A 22,196-nucleotide genomic window follows, 5' to 3' on the forward strand; every position below is an offset into this window, starting at 1 on the left:
ACTCGACGCCCACAATCCCACAATCCTCTGGTCGCATATTTCCGGTTTCTCTAGCTCAGCCGTAAGTGGTGTTTCTGTTTGTCGCGCAGCGGTGTCCAGTTCCTCTAGGAGAAGAGGGATTTCTTTCTTTTTTTTTTTCTGTTCGTTGACGTTGTTACTGTTAGCTGTTTGGAATCACTGAAGTTTCGGGAGTCACCGCCGCTGCCATCAACATGTCGGTCCCAAGCGCACTCATGAAACAACCGCCCATTCAGTCTACGGCTGGGGCCGTCCCGGTTCGCAATGAGAAAGGTACGGTGCTGAGCCGTTTTCCAGTCGGATCTTACCTCTTCCTTAGCATACTCCAAACCTACCCCAGCAGACCACCCCAACCCTCCGACCCTTAAGACCCTGCCCCCTAATTTCTTCGACTTTTCCCATCAAACTCGCACCCGATCGCATTGCCTGAGGGGGGAAAACCCACTTCTATCGCATCTTATTCCTATCGCTCGTCTCCTGCCCTCACAGCAAGAAGCATCCCTCTTCCCTTGGCCTCCACTGATTAGACTAATAAACATAGTGAGTGCCTGCTTTTGCAGGGCGTTGTGGGGGATACAGTCCCTCTTTTGTTATCCATAGCAGTCTGTTTCTGCTTTTATAACTCTTATCATTACGTGTCTGTCTCCCTCTACTGCATCATAAGTTCATAACGTCTTTGAGACGGGAACCGTGTCTTGTCAAACTTTTTTATTCCTTTCATCCAACGCTGTGACTGTATTAAGTTGAATACACATTTGTGTGAGGCAGTGCCCTTAACCTTAAGGAACTCATATTGTAGTAGATGTGAGACATGTAAAAAGAGGCACATTCTAAACGGTGTGCGATTCCTGTCACGTAGGTGATATAAACCAAATGATGTGGAAAGGTAGAGAAGGAATAATTTCTTCAGATTGAGGTAATCAAGGAAAGCTTCTTGAAGAAGGTGGCATATAAATTGATCCTTAAAGGATAAGTAGGATTCCAGTGCAGATAGAAGGAACAACATGTTTGGGGGGTTGGCCTAAAGAGTCCCTTTTCTCAGGAAGGATTTTGGAAAATAATATGAGATTTTTTTTAATATACTGTACCTATTCTTGTGCAACTTGCCTTTTTTCTTAAATTCAAGGTGGCTTTTGAGAAGTATCCGTTGATACATAATAGCACTAATTGATTCATTGTAACTACTTATAAATTCTATTGTATAATTAAACCACAGTCTGTTTCCTACAGTTAGTTGTTGTGTTGTTTTTTTCTATTATAAACAGTGCTATAGTTGTCCCTTTTTTTTTTTAAGTAATCTTTATGCCAAAGGTGGGTCTCAAACTCATGACCTTGAGTCAAGTCACATGCGCCACCAACTGAGCCAGCCAGGCACCACCTGTAGTTGTCATTCTTAAATGTGTCTCTTTAGTGCACTGTTTAAGAATTTCTATAAGGTAAACTCCTAAAAGTTCATCATCAACGTAACTAACTGTGCCAGTTGCTTTCCACAATGGGTTGTGAGAGCATTAAGTTTGTATTTCCCTGTATATTCATCTGCACACTTGGTTGTATCAGATTTTTAAATTTCACCCAATCATGAAATATCTCATTTTAATTTCCATTTCCCTGATTATTAGTGAGACTAAGCATTTTCATGCATTTATTAGCTCTCTAGGTTTTCTCGTCTCTGAATTACCTGTTTTTGTCATTTACCCGTTTTCTACTTAGTTTTTCTACATCCCAAATCTGTCACATCTTCTTCCTGTTTTGTTTTGGTTTTTTGGCTTGTCTTTTCACTTTAATTGTGGAGTTTTCTGTTTCATAGTCATTTTTAATTTTAGTGTTATCAGGTTTATCAATTTTATCTTTTATAGCTTGTGTTGTTTTGTCTATTAAGAAATCCTTCCCTATACTGAGATCGTAGATATTCAAATTATAATTATTTTCTATCATCTAAGTGTTTGTATATACTAAATAGGATTGAATACATAATTGTGCAAGACAGATCTAATTTAAGGAGTTTATAATCCAGTAGGGATGTAAGTGTTTAAGAAGTGTTTTTCACACATGGGTCTTTAATCCATCTGGAATTTTGTGTGTGTGTGGGATTAGAGATCTAATTTTACTGTTTACGGTTAACCAGTTGTCCCTACTGTTCCATTGTTTGACTAGCCTATCTATTCGCCACTGCTTTTTATTATTATTTTTTAATATTTTATTTATTTATTTGACAGAGAGGGCACAAGCCGGGGGAGCAGGAGGGAGAAGGAGAAGCAGGCCCCCTGCTGAGCAGGGAGCCCAACGTGGGGCTACATGCTAGGACCCTGGGATCATGACCTGAGCCAAAGGCAGATGCTTAACCAACTGAGCCACCCAGGCATCCCAAGATTTTATTTATTTATTTGAGCAAGAGGGAGAGGAAGAAGCAGACTCCCTGTTGACCAGGGAGCCCGATGCTGGATCTCAGGACCCTGAAATCATGACCTGAGCTGAAGGCAGACTCTCAATCGACTGAGCTTCCTGAGTGCCCTGAGACTCTATTTTTTTAGATCACGTTTAGGTTCACATTTCCCATATGCCCTCTGCCCCGACACATGTATAGCCCCTCCATTATCAACATCCCCCACCAGAGTGATAACATTTGTTGCAATTGATGAATCTACATTAACACATCATAGTCACCCAAAGTCCAGAGTTTACATTAAGGTTCACTCTTGGCATTGTGTATTCTATAGGTTTAGACAAATACAGTATAAGGACATACATCCATTATTATGGTAGCACACACAGTATTTTCATTGCCCTGAGAATCCTGTGCCCTGCCTATTTATCCCTCCCCCCACCCAACCCTTGGCAACCACTAATCTTTTTACTGTCTCCATAGTTTTGCCTTTTCCAGAATATTATGTATTTGGAATCATACAGCGTATAACTTTTTCAGATTGGCTTCTTTCACTTAGTAATATGTATGTAAGTTTCCCCTATGTCTTACTATGGCTTGATAGCTCATTTCTGTTTAGCACTAAGTAATATTCCATCATCTAGACATACTACCGTTTATTCACCTAGCAGGGTACATCTTGGTTCCTTCCGGGTTTTGGCAGTTATGAACAAAGCTGAAATAAATATCAGTGTGGACATTAGTTTTTGTGTGGACATTAGTTTTCAGCACTGTTAGGTAAATACCTAGGAGTGCAATTGCTGGATCATATGGTAAGAGTATGCTTAGTTTTATAAGAAATCGCCAAACTGTCTTCCAAAGTGGCTGTGCCATTTTGCATTCCCACCAGTAACAAATGGTAGTTCTTGTTTTTCCACATTCTCGCCTGCATTCAGTGTTGTCAGAGCTCGGTAGTTTGGTTATTCTAATACACGTGCAGTAGCATATCATTTTATTTTGTATTTCCCTGACAACATATGATTTGAAGCAAATATGCTTGTTTGCCATCTGTGTATCTTCTTTGGTGAAGTGTGTTAAAGTCTTCAGCCTCACCTTTTTCTTCAGAACTGTCTTGGTTCTTTTTGGCCGCCTATTCTTCCATGTGATTTTAGAATCAGCCTGGGGACAACTGTTAATGGAATAGCATTAAAGTTATAGGTCATGCATTTATTAACTTGGACACAGTTGCCATCTTCTCATACTTGAATATATTTCTCCATTTATTTAGATCTTTTGTATCTTCCAATGTAATTATATATTTCTCCTCTGAAAAGCCTTGTACATCATTTGTTGAATTTCTTCCTTGGTATCTTGTAGATTAGTTACTATTGTAAATAGTATTTTTAAATTTTATTTTCTAATTTATGTAGCTAATGTATAGGTACACTTATTTTTATCCACCATTTATTTAGCATTCTCCCTGAATTCTTTTTTTAGCTTGCCTGTTTGTTATCTTGTATTTTCTACATAGGTAATCATAGTCTGCAAGTAATGACAGTTTCTTCTTTCTTTTTCTTTTATGTCTTTTTCTTTTCTTTTTTTTTTTAAGATTGTATTTATTTGGAGGGGGGGAGAATGAGTGGGGTGTTGGGGGAAAGGGAGAAGGAAAAGCATACTCCCTGCGTTGAACAGGGAACCTGAGGTGAGGCTCAATCCCAGAACCCTGAGATCATGACATGACCCGAAGGCAGACGCTTAACCAACTGAGTCACCCAGATGCCCCATCTCCTTTTTCTTATTGTCCTAATTAGAACCATAATAAAATGTTGACTAGAAGGTGTGATAGGGACAACATAAAGATGCCCACTGGTTTTTAAAGGAATGCTTCTAATATTTTATCATTAAGCATAATGATTATTGTGTCTATTGTTAAGATTATGTGACTTTAAATATATAAACTTTAAATAGTGTATTACATTTTCCCCTATTAATTTCCTAATCTTAAGCCATCCTTGTGGTCCTGAGCTAATAAATCCTTTGAGGTCATGATGGCTCAGAATTTTTTTGTTAGCTTTTACATTGCTGGAATAAATTTGCCCTTATGTTATTTAGTACTTTATGTATGTTTATTAAGAGAAATTCACCTAAAGTTTTCCTTTGAACTGTCCAGTTTGGTTATCAAAATTATATTCATCTTATAAAATGTTTTGGTTAGTTTTCACTTTATTCACGGGAATTGTTACTGTTTGTAAAAGAGATGTTATCTTGGGGTGCCTGGGTGGCTCGGGCAGCTGCCTTCGGCTCAGGTCATGATCCCAGGGTCCTCAGCAGGGAGCCTGACTCTGCCTCTGCCCCTCCCCTTGCTCATGCTTGCTCGCTCTCACTTGCTCTCTCTCTCAAATAAATAAATAAAATCTTTAAAAAGAGAGAGACATTATCTTGCAAGTTGATAGCACATACGCTAAAAGAAAAGGTAGAAGTAGGTACGATTAGAGGATGAGTTATATGGTGATATAAAGGCTGCCATGGAAAATTCCAGAGGGACTAAAAGAGGGATTGAGCAGCATTTTAATTTTCTGTTCCCACTTAAGTCCCCCTTATGTGCTGGGCACTGTTACAAATAATTTTCTTAAGAATATGGTTGAGGTGGAATAGCATGAATTTGTGATGTAGTCTGCCTGTCTCCGGGGAATTTTTTCTGTTGTTTCACCGCCTGTCTTCCTCCACTTCATTGTATTCAAGCTAGCCTTCTTAATCATTGGTGTTGGTATTCACAAGAATGGCTTCCCATGACTTGGTCTTGGCGGGAAAACACTATTAGATGAATAGATGGTTGGATAGTGGCTCTCTTCTCCTGCTTGAACTCTTGTTTACGAGGAGTATAGGGCTCTACCTGCAAAGGCAGAGGTTGAAGGACATTGGGAAAGAAGCTACTGAAACATAATAAGTTATCTTTATCACCCAGGTGAGATTTCCATGGAGAAAGTGAAGGTAAAACGTTATGTGTCGGGAAAGAGGCCAGACTATGCCCCTATGGAGTCCTCAGATGAGGAGGATGAAGAATTTCAGTTCATTAAGAAAGCCAAAGAACAAGAAGCAGAGCCTGAGGAACAGGAGGAGGATTCATCCAGTGACCCTCGACTACGGCGTTTGCAGAACCGTATTAGTGAAGATGTGGAAGAAAGGTAATGACTAGGGTTATGTTTCCCTGGACCTAAACCCCCACAAGTTAGTTAATAACAACAATAATAATAGCTAATACTTGCACAGTACTCACTATGTGCCAGTCGCTGTTCCAAGTTCATTTACTAATTCTTCTAATCCACCCAATAACCTTCTGAGGTATAGATTATTAATCCCAATTTATAAATGAGGAAACTGAGGCACAAAGGGATCAGGAAGATAACATGACCAAAGGTATAAAACCAGCAAGTGGCAACGAGTAAACAGCAGGTTACCTCTGGTCCAAAGACCCTAATTAACTCACTAAGGGACTAGAAAACACAAACCATTGGTTGGTTTGTTGGGGGGCTGGAGGGGGTCTTAAAATTTGAGAAATTGATTTAATTCACTCAATTATCCTAAAAGCTAATGAGAGGAAATGATACCAATGAAGTAGAAAAAAAGGCCTGATGAATGAATGGACTCAGGTAGGTAGGAAAGGGAGCCTCCCAATGAAGGATTTCATATGTTGTGTGTTGATTGAGACATTACCATACAAAGTAGACCAGAGATCCCAAACTTTCACAGTTCATATTGTCTCAGGAATTTTCTCAGGGAGCTCCTAGGCCTACACAGGTCTGTCTGTTTTATTAAGTAGTTAGATCCAAATAATTCAACAAATAGTCCTATCTTAACATTTAAAGCCATTTGAAAAATATAATACGCATTAAAAAAACACATTTTTTTCATTCTTACATAATTATAATTACTTATTAGTGGGGTTTGTGTGCCTTTTGGACACTGACTACTTCTCAAACCTTGGAATCAGATTGGCACTGTCACTCATTTCCTGTTCCATATTCATCTGCATGCAGTACTTGCTTTTTATGCAGCTACCAAAAATCCAGTTTCACAAAGATACAATGTCACTGAAAAGAAACCTAGTACAATCTAATGTTGAAACTGAACTACTTGGAGCTCTAAAACAATCCCAGCGCACCCATGTTTGTTGCAATGCCTTATTATGCCTCAGCGTACATCTAACATCTTCAGTCCAACTTGACTATTTGCTCTGACACTTTGAATTATTTTCTTTTGCCTGCATCTCAGTTTCCCCCTCTCAAGACCTCAGTATTAATAAAAGCAAATGTAACCTCCAGGTTCTCTACAACTAAGGAAATGTGGCTGATGCTCTTTCAATTTTGTGATATTGGTGTTACACTTGAAGATGCTGTTTTTCAGATTGGCCCGGCATCGGAAAATAGTGGAACCTGAAGTGGTAGGAGAAAGTGACTCAGAAGTGGAAGGAGATGCGTGGCGCATGGAACGAGAAGATAGCAGTGAGGAAGAAGAGGAAGAAATTGATGATGAGGTATAAAAAAGGAAAATGGGAAGTTCTTTCTAGGCCTAAGAAAAAGTTGGGGCCTGTTCTCCTTTGTTGAGGTCCCAAAGGCAACAAGCTTGCTGCTTTTGGCAGAACTCTGATCCAGGGTTCCCTATTTGTTGGAGATAGAATTGAAAGTAAATGATATAAGTTGTATTTACTCATATCAGAATTTGTTAAACGTGATGAGGGGAAAATAAAAAGCTGCCTTAGAGCACAGGTCATTGGGCTGACTGACTTGGACATGTGACTTGATAGGAAATAGAGCGGCGCCGTGGCATGATGCGTCAACGAGCACAGGAGAGAAAAAATGAAGAGATGGAAGTCATGGAGGTGGAAGATGAGGGACGTTCTGGGGAGGAGTCAGAATCAGAATCTGAGTATGAAGAGTACACAGACAGTGAAGATGAGATGGAGCCTCGCCTTAAACCTGTCTTCATTCGAAAGTAAGTATCTCACAAACCAGGCCTGAATCCACATAGTTACTACTTGCCAGGTCTAAGGATAGAACCCTCTTTTTTTATCTCATGCTCTTCTGAAAATGTCAGCACTGAGTGAAAGTCTTCTGCCCAGTTCCCTACCTGTACAGAATATTTGCTGAGGAATATCTTGGTGTTAACAGAGAGCCTGAGTTTGTTTTCACATCTCCCTTTCCAGTTAAAGAGCATGTAATCTGCCCGTGGTCCCATAAAGCACAAAATTAAACTTGAAGAGTGAATTCCTAATGGCGAGAAATCCTACTACTTACAGTCCAGCAGGTTCTTGCTCGTCAGGCAGTTCTCAAAGATGAATGGAGTTTTAATGCTCTGAATACCTGCGATGACTCCCAGTTTTGGCTCTTTGCAAAAAATTAGAGCCAGTGATTGTTGGGCTTTGTCTGATTTGGATGGGACTTGAGTTAGAGGACAGAGAGCTCCACTCTGAGGGCTTTGGGCAATTAACAGGACTTCTGTGTTGCAGGAAGGACCGAGTAACAGTTCAAGAACGTGAGGCTGAAGCATTAAAACAGAAGGAGCTGGAGCAGGAAGCAAAACGCATGGCTGAGGAGAGGCGCAAGTATACACTCAAGGTACTGGGAGTGGCTGTGAGGACTGCACACAGCAAGGAGTGTATTTAGGTTTGTCTGAGGAAAATAAAGAAATCCAACAGGTGAATTGTTCTCCTTACCCAGATTGTAGAAGAGGAGACCAAGAAAGAGCTGGAGGAGAACAAGCGGTCCCTGGCTGCACTGGATGCTCTCAATACTGATGATGAAAATGATGAGGAAGAATATGAGGCATGGAAAGTTCGGGAGCTAAAAAGAATTAAGAGGGACAGAGAAGATCGAGAAGCGTGAGTAATAAGATGGACCTAGAGATTAGTATCGGTATTGGGACGGGTTCCTAGTAGAGTAGCTCTGAGGCTGAACACTGCCTGTGAGTTCCGTTCCAGCTTTCTTTATGGTTGCTGCAAGTGAGTTTTCCATAATTGGAATGTGGCTTATTACAATGAAATCAGGGAAAAGAAACACTTTGTCAGTGTTTCTCTGTGATAGAGTGCCAGCTGATATTCCCTGCAGTTTTTTAGTAGACACACAGATGTTATTCACTGTTATCAGTTATCTATTCTTGCATAAAAACCCAATCCAAAATTTAGTGACTTGAAACAATTGATGATTCCTCACAGTTTTTGAGTTGGCTCAGCTGTTCCTCTGCTGGTTTCACCTGGGCTCTCTCATGCAGTTGCATCCAGCTGGAGGATTGGCTGGGCTAGAGTGTCCAAAATGGCTTCATTCACATGTCCAATAGTTAATGCTAGACAGCCTTACTTCTTCAGTGGGCTAGACTGGCTTTCTCACATAACAGTCTCATGGCAGTATTCCAAGAGGGCAAAAGTGGAAACACGAGGTCTTTTAAGGCTCACATGTCATTTCTGCAAAGGGGCATGCATACTCTGAGGGGAAGAATTTGTGGCCTTTAAATAATGCCACAGTCATTATTATTAGAGCAGAATCATTTCTGAGCTGCAGCACCCATTCTTGAAAATTGCTAGGAATGAGAGGGTAATCCCAGATTACAAAGGGAAACCATCAATAGAAAACGCTGTCCTCAGCCTGCAGTTTCTAAGGTTTATATCCTGGGTTTCAAGGAGTCCACATACCCTTTAAAATTGTATATAAAATTAACGTGTATTTTATTTTTCTGGAGAAAGAGGATCTGTAACCCCCCTCCCCCAAAAAGAGTTAGTCACTGCAATCTAATTAATGATGGTAAACCTTAGTTTGTGACATGTAAGCACATATACAATTACTTTCAAAAAAAAACCAATAAAATCTTAACACAGTTATGTTAAATTCTGATTTTTTTAAAAGCCAAGTAGGCTTTTTAGGGAAGGGGAATTACTAATATTGCATAACCAAGCAGTAATAGTATTTCTGAACCTTATAGAGGCTAGAATCAACTTTTGGAAGTTTGCAATAATGAAGACCACCTCAGCTTTTTTATTTTTTGGGCTCCTGATCCTAATTCCTAACAGGCAGTGGCTAGAATTAAAGTGAGTAGTCCTGGAGATGAGGACTGCATTGTATTCAGATAATTTGAGTCTCTCTGAAGCTGAAACGATACTAATAAATAGTTTTGTTCTCTGCATAGGCTTGAGAAGGAGAAGGCAGAAATTGAACGAATGCGAAACCTGACTGAGGAAGAGAGGCGAGCTGAGCTTCGGGCAAATGGCAAAGTCATTACCAACAAAGCTGTTAAGGGCAAATATAAGTTCTTACAGAAGTATTATCACCGGGGTGCCTTCTTCATGGTAAGTGAAAAGGGAATGGGAAGGTTGGGCTGTACAAATAACTCAGAACTTTTGAGTTCTTTTCCCCCCCAAGAATAAACTGTCCTGGGATGTTACTCCTACTTGCCAATGGTCAGTTTTCTCATTTGCTTTTTGCCTCTGAAGAATGTAAACCCAATGGGAAAAAGCATTGGCAACAGGATTTTAGAAGTAGCAGCAACTGTTCTTTTGGCCCCAGCTCTCAGGAGAAAATGGTGTAATAGAAGAACTGAGGAACTAAAAATAGATAGTGAACTATATGGATAGATACAGACTGTTTAAATCCCCAAAATAAATAAGATGTCACTATTCATAGACGAGTAAGAAATTTCACTGATGCAAATATTTGGGAGGCAGACATTTAATTCACCTCAGTTTGAGCTGACAGAAAGTGACTAAGCCTAACTAACCAAAAAAATGATTTATTATCTAACCATTATGTGTAATACTATCAAGATTTTGTTCTTCATGTAAAGACCAAGGTCAGAATAGCAATCTGTTAACCCTGTATTAAGTGATGAGACTTCTTCCAAATTATTTAGATTATACCAGTGATAATTTGTTAATGGAGAGATGTTAGGAAAGGGAATCGGAGAATTGATTGCCTTTATTACTGTACTAGCATGTCGTTTGTTAAATTACTACCTGATGCTACATGAGTTTTAATCAAGAAGACTCATTTTTTTCAAATGCTATAATATCAAACCCTAAAAATCCCTACTGCAGCTAGATTCCTGCCTTTCACTATAGATAGCAGTAAAATCCAAACTTCAGTGGAGGGTTCCTTACTCCCCTCCAAAATCAGTTTCAGTCTACTCAGCCGAAATGTTTGCTTATTATGTAGTGTCCCAGCTTATGTAGTTTTCTAGACTGGAGTCATTGGAGATTATGAATTATTTCTTTATTGCTTTAAAGTCATACAAATGCTTACACATTTGAGCAGCTTTAAAAAGCTGCTCAGAGAAGCAGTGCATTGCTGACTAAGGTACATAAGGAAAGGGTTATGTAAAAGTCTTTTGGTGTACATACTGAATGAACTCTCCTCATCTGGATAAGGAGAATGAAGTTATCTTCTGAGATTAAATGAGGGACTCAGCGTCTAACAAGGAGAAAAGTAGATCTCACAAAAACTGTCTTACCTTTAAAGCCTTTCTGTAGCTGAAGAGAATACTCCAAAAGTGTGTTTGGTTGAAGGACTCAGCTCTTCCACAAAGCTTTCCTTAACCAAAATGGTACTGTTTTAATTCTTTCACCACATGTGTAATTTGTATCTTAACATTATAGTTTTACTTATATGTTGATTTGTAACTTCTCTATACTTATTTTTTTATATATAGTTTATTAAGTAAATAACCTTTTGAGCATTTACTGTGTAAAGGGCACTACTGGTTTTTGGTTTGAGGGGGGTGATTTAAAGATTTATTTATTTTAGAGAGAGAGAACACGCAAGCATGAAAGGAGGGGCACAGGGAGGGAGAAAGAACCTTTTTTTTTTTTTTAAAGATTTTATTTATTTATTCAACAGAGACAGAGACAGCCAAAGAGAGAGGGAACACAAGCAGGGGGAGTGGGAGAGGAAGAAGCAGGCTCATAGCAGAAGAGCCTGATGTGGGGCTCGATCCCAGAACGCCGGGATCACGCCCTGAGCCGAAGGCAGACACTTAACCGCTGTGCCACCCAGGTGCCCCGGGAGGGAGAAAGAACCTTAAGCAGACTCTGAACTGAGTGCACAGCCCAACGTGGGGCTCAGTCTCACGACCCTGAGATCACAACCTGAGCTGAAACCCAGAGTCAGACGCCTAACTGACTGTGCCACGGTGCCCGTTTTTTTAAGTAGGCTCCACGCAGAGCCCAACGTGGGGCTTGAACTCACAACCCTGAGATTAAGAGTTGCATGGTCTAGGGGCACCTGGGTGGCTCAGTCGGTTGAGTGTCCAACTCTCGATTTAGGCTCAGGTCATGATCTCAGGGTTGTGAGATCGAGCCCCATGTTCAGCTTTCCTCTGGGCGTGGAGCCTGCCTAGGGTTCTCCCTCTCCCTCTGCCCCATCCCCACTCTCTGCCTCTTTCTCTTCCTCTCTTAAAAAAAAAAAAAAAAAATTGCATGGTCTACCAGCTCAGCCAACCAGGAGCCCCACGAGCACTACTGTTTGACACCGCTACAGGATATATAATTATTGCCCTCAGATGGCTTACAACCTAAAAATGGGGCTAAGGCAAATATATACTATACTATGACATAAGAACGAGTGAAAATACTGTGAGACTTCTGAAGGGGGAGATGTTTTACTTTGTAGGAGATGGAAAGGGATAACATGAAGGAGGGCATATTTAAGATGTATAGACTTGAGTAGTAGGAAGACATTCCGGGTGAAGGGACTAGGAGTGGAGGCAAAAAGCATCATCTGTAAAGGGAAATGGCAAGATTACAGCTATATGGTATTTGACCTGGGCTACTATAGAGGAGTTGTGCTTATTTAACAAAACAGAACCACTGGAAGTTTTTGAGCAAGGCAAAGGTATGAGGGTGTGTTTTAGAAACATTAGTCTAGTGGCAATGTATAAGGTTGATTTTAGGGAAAAACTAATAACCCAGGGAATTAGAATTTATAAGTGGCAACTCATGCACAAAGTTTATGTAAATTTTGAATCTGGATAATTGAGAAAATGTTGGTCCTATTAAAAGAAGTTAAATCAGGAAGAGGCTGATTTGAAAAGGTTAGGGAAATGATTTTCACTTTAGATGTGAGTCTGAAGTCCCAACAGAATATCTAAGCTAAGCTATACAATGGGCAGTAGAAAATTCAGGATGAGATTTGAGAGGCTTCTACAGAGTTGAAGTCGTATGACTGAATGAACATATTGAGTGCAGAGAGAATACAGCCAACCTTCAGGAAACGTCCACATTTAGGAAGGAAAAAAAACACAAAAAGAAAAAGGAGTATCATCTCCTCAATTAGATGTAAGCTCTTGAATAGGTTCAGTACCCTCATTCTTTGTATCCCTTGTCATAGAGGTTAATAAATTAGTGGTTTGAATATATGGGAAATGAAAACCGCAAGATTGATAAGACTCTTTTCACAGGATGAGGATGAAGAAGTATACAAGAGAGATTTCAGTGCACCCACCCTGGAGGATCATTTCAACAAAACCATTCTTCCGAAAGTCATGCAGGTATGGGGTACTTTAGAACATGAGAGAAAAGTTATGTATTGAGGACTTGCTGTTTAATGGTATAACTCATCATCTGTCCTTCCTTGATCAGGTCAAGAACTTCGGGCGCTCTGGTCGCACCAAGTACACCCACCTTGTGGATCAGGACACCACCTCTTTTGACTCAGCATGGGGCCAAGAGAGTGCCCAGAACACAAAGTTCTTTAAACAAAAGGCAGCTGGGGTACGAGATGTATTTGAACGGCCATCTGCCAAGAAGAGAAAAACTACTTAGAGTTCAGCTACTTCCAGCTGTGAGACACAAAGGACTGCCTCAGCATCTGGTCCTTGATTTGCTTTTACCATTATTTACATGGCCCCTGTATCCAGCCTATTGGACCTACTGCCATACTGTGTCCCAGAGGACTATTGGACCTACTACCATACTGGCAATCCAGTCTTTGAAGGTGCTTTGTGAGGTTTGGACTCATGCTGAGAAACCCACAGAAAAGCACTATCCAGGTAGGATCAGAGGCTCCCCAGTTAAAACCATTTCTGAGAAATCTTACGTTTCATCACTGCTCCGCCTTCCCAGATTCACTTGGGACTATTCCAGATTTCTTTTTCCAGCCTCTTAGCTTGGGTTAGAAACATAGGCGTGTAAGTGGACAACGCTGCCTTATAGTAAATCTAAGCTCACGGATATCTGTCTTGCATTTTTGGTTGGAGTCAGTTTTTCTAAGTGAACATATTTTTTGATCCATTTATGTGTGTGTGTCAAGAAATAAAAGAATCATACACTAAGAGCGCCTGGGTGGCTCAGTCGGTTAAGCATCCGACTCTTGGTTTCAGTTCAAGATCTCATGGTCGTGGGATCAAGCCCCACATACAGCTCCATGCTTCGCTCAGAGTTGGCTTCAGATACTCTCTCCCTCTGCCTCCCCCCCGCTCTTTCTCGCTCTCTCTCCCATAAATAATAATTTTTAAAAAGTAGAGGTTTCTTATACTGGAAATAAAATCTGTAGGCTGATAAGAATCTACCTATTAAAAGACAGCAGAGAATTGTTGAGCAAAGAGTGTTTCACATTTTGATCATCACCTTTGATCTCAGAAACAAACTAAGATGCTGGACAGGCTGTGCTCTTAGTGCACCCAGATTTACTCTATGAGCAGATATATGTATGGTTTTCTTTGCTGTCTAAAATATAGCTCTATTTAGAACAAAAATTGACCCATGAAATGGAGAAGCCAAGTACTTAACAGTATCCTCCACACCCAGTTTATATATATCAAGGAGGGTATAGTGTTCTCCAGGTTGCAATGTAATGACATCAAAGTAGAGTTAAATTCAGTGGTTTTGCACTTAATATTTATTACATAACCACCATGCACATGGCAGAGCACTAGGAGTCCTAGGGGTTATAAGGAATGACATTTAATCGGTGGGAAGGCCATTTCTCAATTACATTAAAAAAAAAAAAAAAATGAGATGGCCAAGGTCTTTTCCCCATCTTTTAATTGCCCCACTGGAAGAAACAGTCACAAACTTTTCGTGTCCTAAAATAAGAATATGAATATAAATTACTATGCGGTAATAAACACATAAAGATGAGTATAAGTCACTTATGTATGTGCCAAAGGGATACAATCTAAGAATTACCCTAAAGCCAAAATGAGAATAAGACATTGAAATTCTTTTAAGAACATGTTTATAGCTGCTATTTGAGTGTCCACTCTGAGGCAGCTATTAGGCCAAGCTTTTCACATTCACCAACTTCTCAGTTCTTAAAACAACCTATCAGGTATGTATCATTTTACACTTGGGGAAACAGAAGCTCAGCAAGGATGACTTGGCCAAAGATTGATCAACTTTTAAAGTAAAATTGTCTTCTCTCCAGGATAGGAAATGGAAAGTGAGGTATAGTGTTGTGGCAGTTCAGATTCAATTAAATCAACTTCATATATCAAAGTCTTTCACAGATTAATTCTGCATGAGCTTTCATATCTTTTATTGTACTTACCATGTTTCCACCTTGATACCTAAATTCCAACTCTTAAGTGGCTTATGAATAGGGCACCTGGGTGGCTTCAGTCAGTTAAGCACCCAGCTCTTGATTTCAGCTCAGGTCATGATCTCAGGATCATGAGATCAATCCCCATATCAGGATCCATGCTGGGCATGGAGCCTGCTTGGGATTCTCCCTCTCCTCTGTCCCCCAACACCCACCCCCACTGTGCAAGTTCTTAAAAAAAATTTTTTTTTAAAGTGGCTTATGAACAAGATTGGTGGTATATAAACCACCCTAGAGACCCATGCCGTGGGCTTCAGCAACTTTGCTGAGATTCCAAATGTGTCCTGAATACCACTGAAAGCTAGTCAGATGAATGAACCTGGCCTGCCACCTAGCAACTGCATGTGAACATGAGGTCGAGGTATGATTCTACACTGATCCTTCACATGATTTCATTAAGGCCTGGGGGAAAGGGGGTTACTTAAATTCAGTTCTATTCCAACATGTAAATTTCCCACAATAAAATACAGTATAATATACATAACACTTGATCCAAGATGATAATAACTGCAAAAAAAAAAAAAAAAGCTACATCTTTATTGAAATAAAATAATCCAGTGAGTGGGTCTGAGAAAGCACAAATCAGTTGGTTAGGGCAATAAGAGCCTCTACCACGTTGCCCATGTGTTCCCTCAAGCTCCGTTCTGCTGCTGCTCTTGAGATCTCCATCTCTGTCATCTGTAGGAAAAGGATCGATGATGTTACCTAAGTCTCTTCTGGGGCATTAAAATGCCACCAAGACTTGCTGATTCTACTTGTTTCAGTAAACAACCCCAAATAAACAATGTAACCTCTGCCCATACACTAGTTAGGCATTATTACTCACTATCAGCTCCAGATCTTCCTTCTTAATGGTGACTTTGGCCAGTTCCTTCTCCCTGCAAATATTCATGTACATTAGTCCTCATTCTCTACCTCCACCATTAACTCTCAGAAAGACCGTTCCCAGCTGTGCCTTACAAATAAAGGACTCCTGACAAACACTGTTGAGTGAAAATACAAAATGACTCTCACCCCCTCACCTAACATCCCCATCCCCTCCTCTCGAGTCTTAACAGCAGGCAGGTGCTTAGGCCTTTCCTTCCACCAACAAGAAAGTAAGATTGTAAACCTTATATATGCAGAAATTGGTGACAGAGCTGAAGAACGGTACAAGGTACAAAGGCTTAACGATGGCTTTTATTTTCGTATGGGGAAAAGAGAGGAACTGGTAGGGCTGGCCGTGCATACAGAAGACTTACCGCTCCTGTTTGGCTTTCTGCTCCCGGGACCGTCTGTCTCCAATCACGGACATGGCCTGAGAAAAACAGATCTACTTACCGCTCTGCTACCCACAATTCCCAATAATCTAGAAAGCCAATAAGCGGGTCGGGGGGGGGGGTCTATTCATGATGACGAGTGATCAGAAACCAAGGCCTAGATTTAACTTAATTCTGTGCACCTGAGGGCCACTTTAAACACAATCTCCATCAAGCTCCCTTTCGCAAGCGGCGGGCTTCCAGTGACGGTTTCCCTCTTGCCTCCTCCCGCCAACGGGACGGGGAGCCCGTCCTGGAGCCGGGATTCCAGTTACAACCTGAAAGGCCCCTCCGCTCTCAGCCCGCCCAGACACGCTCACCGCCAACCTCACCGTCTCCAGATTGGAACTCTGGATCTCCTTCTCCTCCGCGTAGTCAGTGACTCTCTCCAGGTCCGCTGCACCGCTGTCATGCTTCCGTGGCTTCTCGGGAGGCCGCTCCGGGCCGCTGGTCTCAGTCTCCAACTCCAGCTCCACATCCCCCTCGGTAGCCATATCGTGCCCTCCGTGCCGCTGCACAGGCCCCGCCCCACCTCACGAAGACTTCCGGTAACTGCCCCGAAACTTCCGCCCGGAGAGGAAGAAGCGGGGCTGTCCTCGGGCCACACCTTCGCTTATGTTCTGGGTTCTAGAAACTTCAGCCAGGACAGCGGGTCGCCTCTCTGACTTCCTTTGGGGGGATTTAGTGTTGTTTTCTGCAAGGCCCTCTCCCACGCCTAGCCGGCACCACTCCAGACCTTCCCAACCAACATCCTTACCTTCTCACCTAGATTCTACCCCCTCCATCCCATCCCAATTCCCCTCCACCAGTTCTTTCCAACCAGGATAGATGACTGCCTTCTAATCCTAAACCAATTAAGAATGCTAATCCACTAGAGGCCAGATTTGCAAACTGCTCCCTAATCTGGGGAGAACAGCCTGTGTGGCCCAAAGGCCCTTTAGAGAAAGTAGCTTTACAGAGACATTTGCATTTACTATATCCTGGAGGTTGGTGTCCTTTTCCTGATGTCCCTCCCCGTTCTGCCTTAGACCGGGTGCCCATCCCCAGCACTGTGGCAGCCCATGGCTGAGGACAAAAGAAAGCTGCTACTTTCTCATCTACCCTCCATCTGGTGGACCTGGGCCTAATCCCTGGGACAAGGATGGTGGGGGCAAAGGCTGTCACAGGCCCCAGCACCTCTCTCAGCCTGGCACAACGCACTGAAGTCAGCAGTGTCATGGTGAATCCTCCCTTCTATCAGGTGAGAGCATACTTGGGCAGAGGGGCTTGAAACGTTCCCAGAGCAAGAACTATCTGGAAAAAATGGAAGGGCATGGTAGCTGAAGCTGGGGAGGAAAACCCACAGGAGCCAATAAAGATAATAGGCCTTCCTTTCCCCTCTGAGGCCTTTCCGTTTCTTTGCCCCTTAGACTACTGATTATTAAACCTCTCCTCCCACTTTGCCAGTACCAGATTTGCAGGTCTACAGAAAGGTGAGAGGCCAGGTGTGACTTAGGCTTTTAGGAAGGTCTGTTCAAGCCTGCATCAGCTCTTATGATGAAAGCTCTACTTGATGTCAGTGGAAGGCAATCCTAAATAGCTTGGAACCAGATTCTGAGAATTCCTGAGTGAAAGGAGAGAAGAAAAGGGAAAGGGAAATTTTGGAATTCAGCCTCATGGGTTAATCTAATGCATACATTAATGTAAGCTTTTCCTCAGCAAATCTCCATCTTGCTGCTCTACCCCCAGGTGTCCTGCTGTGGGCCTGTTCCCTGTACCTGCTGCTGCCATTCTAGATGCCCCCTTGTCACAGAGTCTACTTGTAGCCGCCTGTTCTACATCCTCCTCCATGTGGGGTCCTCAGCAGTCTGCTGCCTCCTGCTATCAAGGACAGTAGTAGAAAGGGTCTGGGGGAAGGCACATGGGGTAAGTGGGAGGGTCTGGGTTGCAACAGGAGAAAGGAGAGAAAAGGAGAAACCCTCAGACAAAAGATTCGGATTGGGGGTAGGGTCCAAAGTGGATATACCCACGAGAAGCAGGTACCTCTCTATATACGATGATTTGCCCTGCCATTTCTATGCACTCTCCCTCCAGATCCAGATGCCCTCGGGGTTGTGTGCCCATCTGTTTGGCCACCCTCACTGCCCAGTGCTCAGTGGCTCTGGAGCTGTGTACCGAGTATGTGCAGGAACTGCCACCTTCCACCTGCTGCAGGCTGTGCTGCTAATCCAGCTCCACTCCCCCACCAGCCTGCGGGCACAGCTCCATAACAGGTTTGTGTATATACACTTTGGGTGGGGTGAGAACGGGGAGGGAAGTAGACATAATCTGAGTAAAGGAAATTCCAAGATGAAGTAAGTGTGTAAAAAGTCCAAAAACAGCTTTGAGTTCCTGCTTCCGCCATACTTACTGTGTGACCATGAGACACATACTTACCCTCTTTGAACTTCTAGTTTCTAAAATGGAAATAACAGTGGGGTTATTACACACAAACCCTTTGTCAACTGTGAAACATTCTCCAGGTGTTATTATGTAGAGGTCTGAGAGTCAGAATTTGGAATAGGCTGTGATGGCCTGTTTCCAGCCCCTCTCACGTGGGACTGGTTCCTCCTTTCCTACTTAAGTTTTCTCTTCCCTCCCTTCCTATAGTTTTGCTTTCTCCTTTGCCTTCCTCCATAGGCACTGTTCACTCTCCTTTGCCTTTTCTTGAGTCTTATTTTGTCTCCTAACCAGCTTCTGGCTCCTCAAACTGCTATTCCTGCTAGGTTTCTGTGCTGTTGCCTTCTGCATCCCTGATGAGCATCTCTTCCCAGGTACCTTCCATCTCATATCCTAATCAGCAGAAGTAAGCTAATAGATTTTCTAAGAAAAAGAGAGGATAGGAAAACAAGGAGTAAAGACATGGTCAGCTACATTTTCCCATTGGTGCCCCCCCCTTGCAGCCTGGCATTACATTGGCATCTGTGGAGGCTTCACATTCATCCTGCTGCAGCTGGTGCTTATCACAGCCTTTGCCCATTCCTGGAACAAAAACTGGTAAGGAGCACCTAAACCTAAAGGCACTTCCTGCGAAGACTGTCTGACCTGGGAAAGTTGTCCAACCCAGTGTGGTTGGACAAAGGGCATGACAGGTCAGTAGTCCCGTAACTTCCCACTGAGCAGTACCAAAAAGCTCAGAAATGTGATTACTCTTGGGCTAGGTGGGATGGGTAGTCACACCAGTGTTCTGGGAGAGGGATAACAGTTAGTAATGGGTAAAAAGAGTTGGGAGCCCCAAGCCACTGCCCACCTCCCACCCTTAGGCAGACAGGCGCAGCCCAGGACTGCCGCTGGTTCCTAGCTGTACTGCTGGCCACCATGGGATTCTACATCATGGCAGGTGTGGCAGCTGTGCTCCTGTTCCATCACTACACACACCCAGCTGGCTGCCTGCTCAACAAGATGCTACTCAGTCTGCACCTTTGTTTCTGTGGCCTCCTCTCCCTCCTCTCCATCGCTCCCTGCATCCACCTCAGTGGGTACATGCCTTGCAACATTCCAAATCTGGAGGGCCTTTAGTATAGAAAAATTCCTTAGCTCTCCTCATCTTAGTCAATTGTCTACTTCCCCCAGAGGGTAGGGAGAAGTGTAGATAGGGGTATGAGTGGAAATTACTACCCTGTAGACAAAAGCAATGATCTCCATTCTTCCCAGAGCAACCCCGTTCTGGCCTTCTACAAGCCTCTATCATCAGCTGCTATATCATGTACCTGACTTTCTCTGCACTGTCCAGCCGTCCTCCAGAAAGTGGTAAGGACCGGGCCAGGACTCCCCATGCTAAAAGTTTTTTTCGTTCCTGCCAAATACTTAGCTCTTTGTTCTTACCAAATTTCTTCTGTTGCCCCTTCTCAGTAATCCTTCAAGGACAAAATCACACTTTGTGCCTGCCTGGCCTGAGTAAAATGGAATCGCAAACACCAGATACTTCTCTGGCAGTGCTAAGTGCTGGCATCATGTATACTTGTGTCCTTTTTGCTTGGTGCGTAAACGTATCAAGGGGGAGAGGTGTGAGAGAAGGAAGGATACCCAGGACAGAGAAGGATGGTCAGGAGACTGTCTGGGACCATGGTTTATTTGAATTTCAGAGCAAGACAAGAGTGAGGAAAGTTCCCCATAAACAGAAACAATTTCTAAGAATAGCACTTGTCAGATGATCTGTATTAGTTGAAGGGGGCAGGGAGAATGACTTGAGAATTAAAAATATGTACAAAGGTTTTAGGGCCCTCACATGACGAGATTATATAAATATTTGGGGGAAACAGGCTCTGGGAATATAATACCCTCCTGAGGATTACCAATATGGACCAGCTAGCGGTACATGCTCTCAGGCAACCCCTCCTGCTATGTGACTGGACCTGCTTGAGAACTGTCTCTTCTTTCTCAGCAATGAGGCTTCCTACCTGGCTGAGGTATTTGGGCCCTTGTGGATTGTCAAGGTTTATAGCTATGAGTTCCAGGTAAGGATGGTGAGCTCAATATCCCCAATGCCCTTCCCCCCTCACACACAGACAAAGACACACACACACACACACCCTACCAACCTCTACCCAGAATGCTCAGATTCTAGCTGCTATTACCTTTTATTAAGCACCCACAATGTGCTAAGCACTGTGCTAGATATTTTACATTCATAATCTCATTTAATTTAATCCTCACAACAACCCTGTGAGGTAGGTATTTGCTCCATTTTACAAATGGAGAAATTGAGGCACAAAAGGTTAAACATCCTAACCAAAGTTTTCATAGCCAGTTATATCTAGAGCTAGAATTTGAACCCAGATGTGCCTCCACTTTTTAACACCAGACTGATCTTTTCAAAGGGGAGTTTCCTATATTGATACCCTCACATTCTTTCTTTAAAAGTCATTCTAAAACATGCTGCCTTTTGTTTTACAGAAGCCCTCACTCTGCTTCTGCTGCCCTGAAACAGTGAAACCAACAGAAGGTAAGTGTCATTAAGAATGTCCCTAAAAAGTGTAGATTTCTGCAGAGTGCCCAAGAGCCCTGGAGCGCCTTCACAAAAGAAGCTGGTGGAGGAGGGGAAGCGTTTCAGCCACACTGCTCCCAGCAGTCTTTCCCTCTCTCTCCAGGGCAGAGGGGTGGGGCTGCCAGGCCAGCTGACCAAGAGCCCTCTCCAGCTCCTCCAGTACAAGCCCAGCATCTCTCCTACAGCTATTCTGCCTTCCATTTTGTCTTCTTCCTTGCATCACTCTACGTCATGGTTACCCTTACCAATTGGTTCAGGTAGGATGGAAATGGGCCTGGGATATACTCCTGAAAACCTATTTTAGGAAGAGCAATTCAAGGCCAGTCCTAAGGGTTCTCAAGAGACACACATGGGTCCACCATCATCTTTGGTAGGGAGGTAGGTCAGGACTGAAAGTTAAGGTCCTACGTATTCTCTAACCAGAGACTTTGGTTCCACAGCTATGAGGGAGCAGAACTGGAAAAGACCTTCACCAAGGGTAGCTGGGCTACCTTCTGGGTCAAGGTTGCCTCATGCTGGGCCTGTGTACTCCTCTATCTTGGGCTGCTAATGACACCACTCTGCTGGTCCCCCACCCAGGACTCCCAGCCACCTCCTACTTTCAGGCAACACTGCCATCGCATAAGTACTGCAAGATAACAAATATTCAGTCTAGGTTCTGTTAACAAACTGGGGTCCCCTGGAGGTCATACTCCCAGTCTTGACTCAGGAACTGCCCAGCCCAGCAGCTACCTCAAGGACACAACGGGCAGTTATCTCCCTTTAGACTGAAGTCAGTACTATGTCTGAATAGGAGAAGTGGCCATACATACTCTAATGCCATGGGCAGAGTGTCTAACTCACTGGAGCTACTGTTACATCTTTATCCCAACTCAAGAACCTAACTCCCAAGTCAACACCTTAGGAACCACTGCTGATCCCAGCAGACAGTGCAG

General features: G+C 42.8%; 3 protein-coding genes across 3 annotated transcripts; 2 read left to right on the forward strand and 1 right to left on the reverse strand.

Moving 5' to 3' along the window:
- The first annotated feature begins 212 nt into the window (after positions 1 to 212).
- On the forward strand, positions 213 to 13,692 carry MFAP1 (microfibril associated protein 1). Its single transcript, XM_002913174.4, has 9 exons — positions 213 to 291; positions 5,346 to 5,565; positions 6,785 to 6,914; positions 7,185 to 7,372; positions 7,887 to 7,995; positions 8,098 to 8,258; positions 9,557 to 9,716; positions 12,818 to 12,907; positions 12,999 to 13,692. Exons 1-9 carry the CDS (start codon positions 213 to 215, stop codon positions 13,179 to 13,181), a joined length of 1,320 nt encoding a protein of 439 aa, XP_002913220.1. The 3' UTR covers positions 13,182 to 13,692.
- Positions 13,693 to 15,470: 1,778 nt separating this feature from the next.
- Positions 15,471 to 16,928, reverse strand: HYPK (huntingtin interacting protein K). Its single transcript, XM_002913175.4, has 4 exons — positions 16,589 to 16,928; positions 16,200 to 16,255; positions 15,785 to 15,836; positions 15,471 to 15,636 (listed from the first exon to the last, which is right to left on the reverse strand). Exons 1-4 carry the CDS (start codon positions 16,748 to 16,750, stop codon positions 15,541 to 15,543), a joined length of 366 nt encoding a protein of 121 aa, XP_002913221.1. The 5' UTR covers positions 16,751 to 16,928; the 3' UTR covers positions 15,471 to 15,540.
- Positions 16,929 to 17,198: 270 nt separating this feature from the next.
- On the forward strand, positions 17,199 to 21,900 carry SERINC4 (serine incorporator 4). The gene is made up of 12 exons (XM_019801637.2): positions 17,199 to 17,496; positions 17,985 to 18,161; positions 18,330 to 18,508; positions 18,969 to 19,048; positions 19,178 to 19,271; positions 19,538 to 19,749; positions 19,929 to 20,024; positions 20,127 to 20,253; positions 20,659 to 20,731; positions 21,171 to 21,219; positions 21,365 to 21,518; positions 21,702 to 21,900. The coding sequence occupies exons 1-12, from the start codon at positions 17,398 to 17,400 to the stop codon at positions 21,898 to 21,900; spliced, it is 1,539 nt and encodes a 512-aa protein (XP_019657196.1). The 5' UTR covers positions 17,199 to 17,397.
- Positions 21,901 to 22,196: the final 296 nt, after the last annotated feature.

Source organism: Ailuropoda melanoleuca, chromosome 5 (genome assembly GCF_002007445.2).
Source record: "Ailuropoda melanoleuca isolate Jingjing chromosome 5, ASM200744v2, whole genome shotgun sequence".
NCBI lineage: Eukaryota > Metazoa > Chordata > Mammalia > Carnivora > Ursidae > Ailuropoda > Ailuropoda melanoleuca.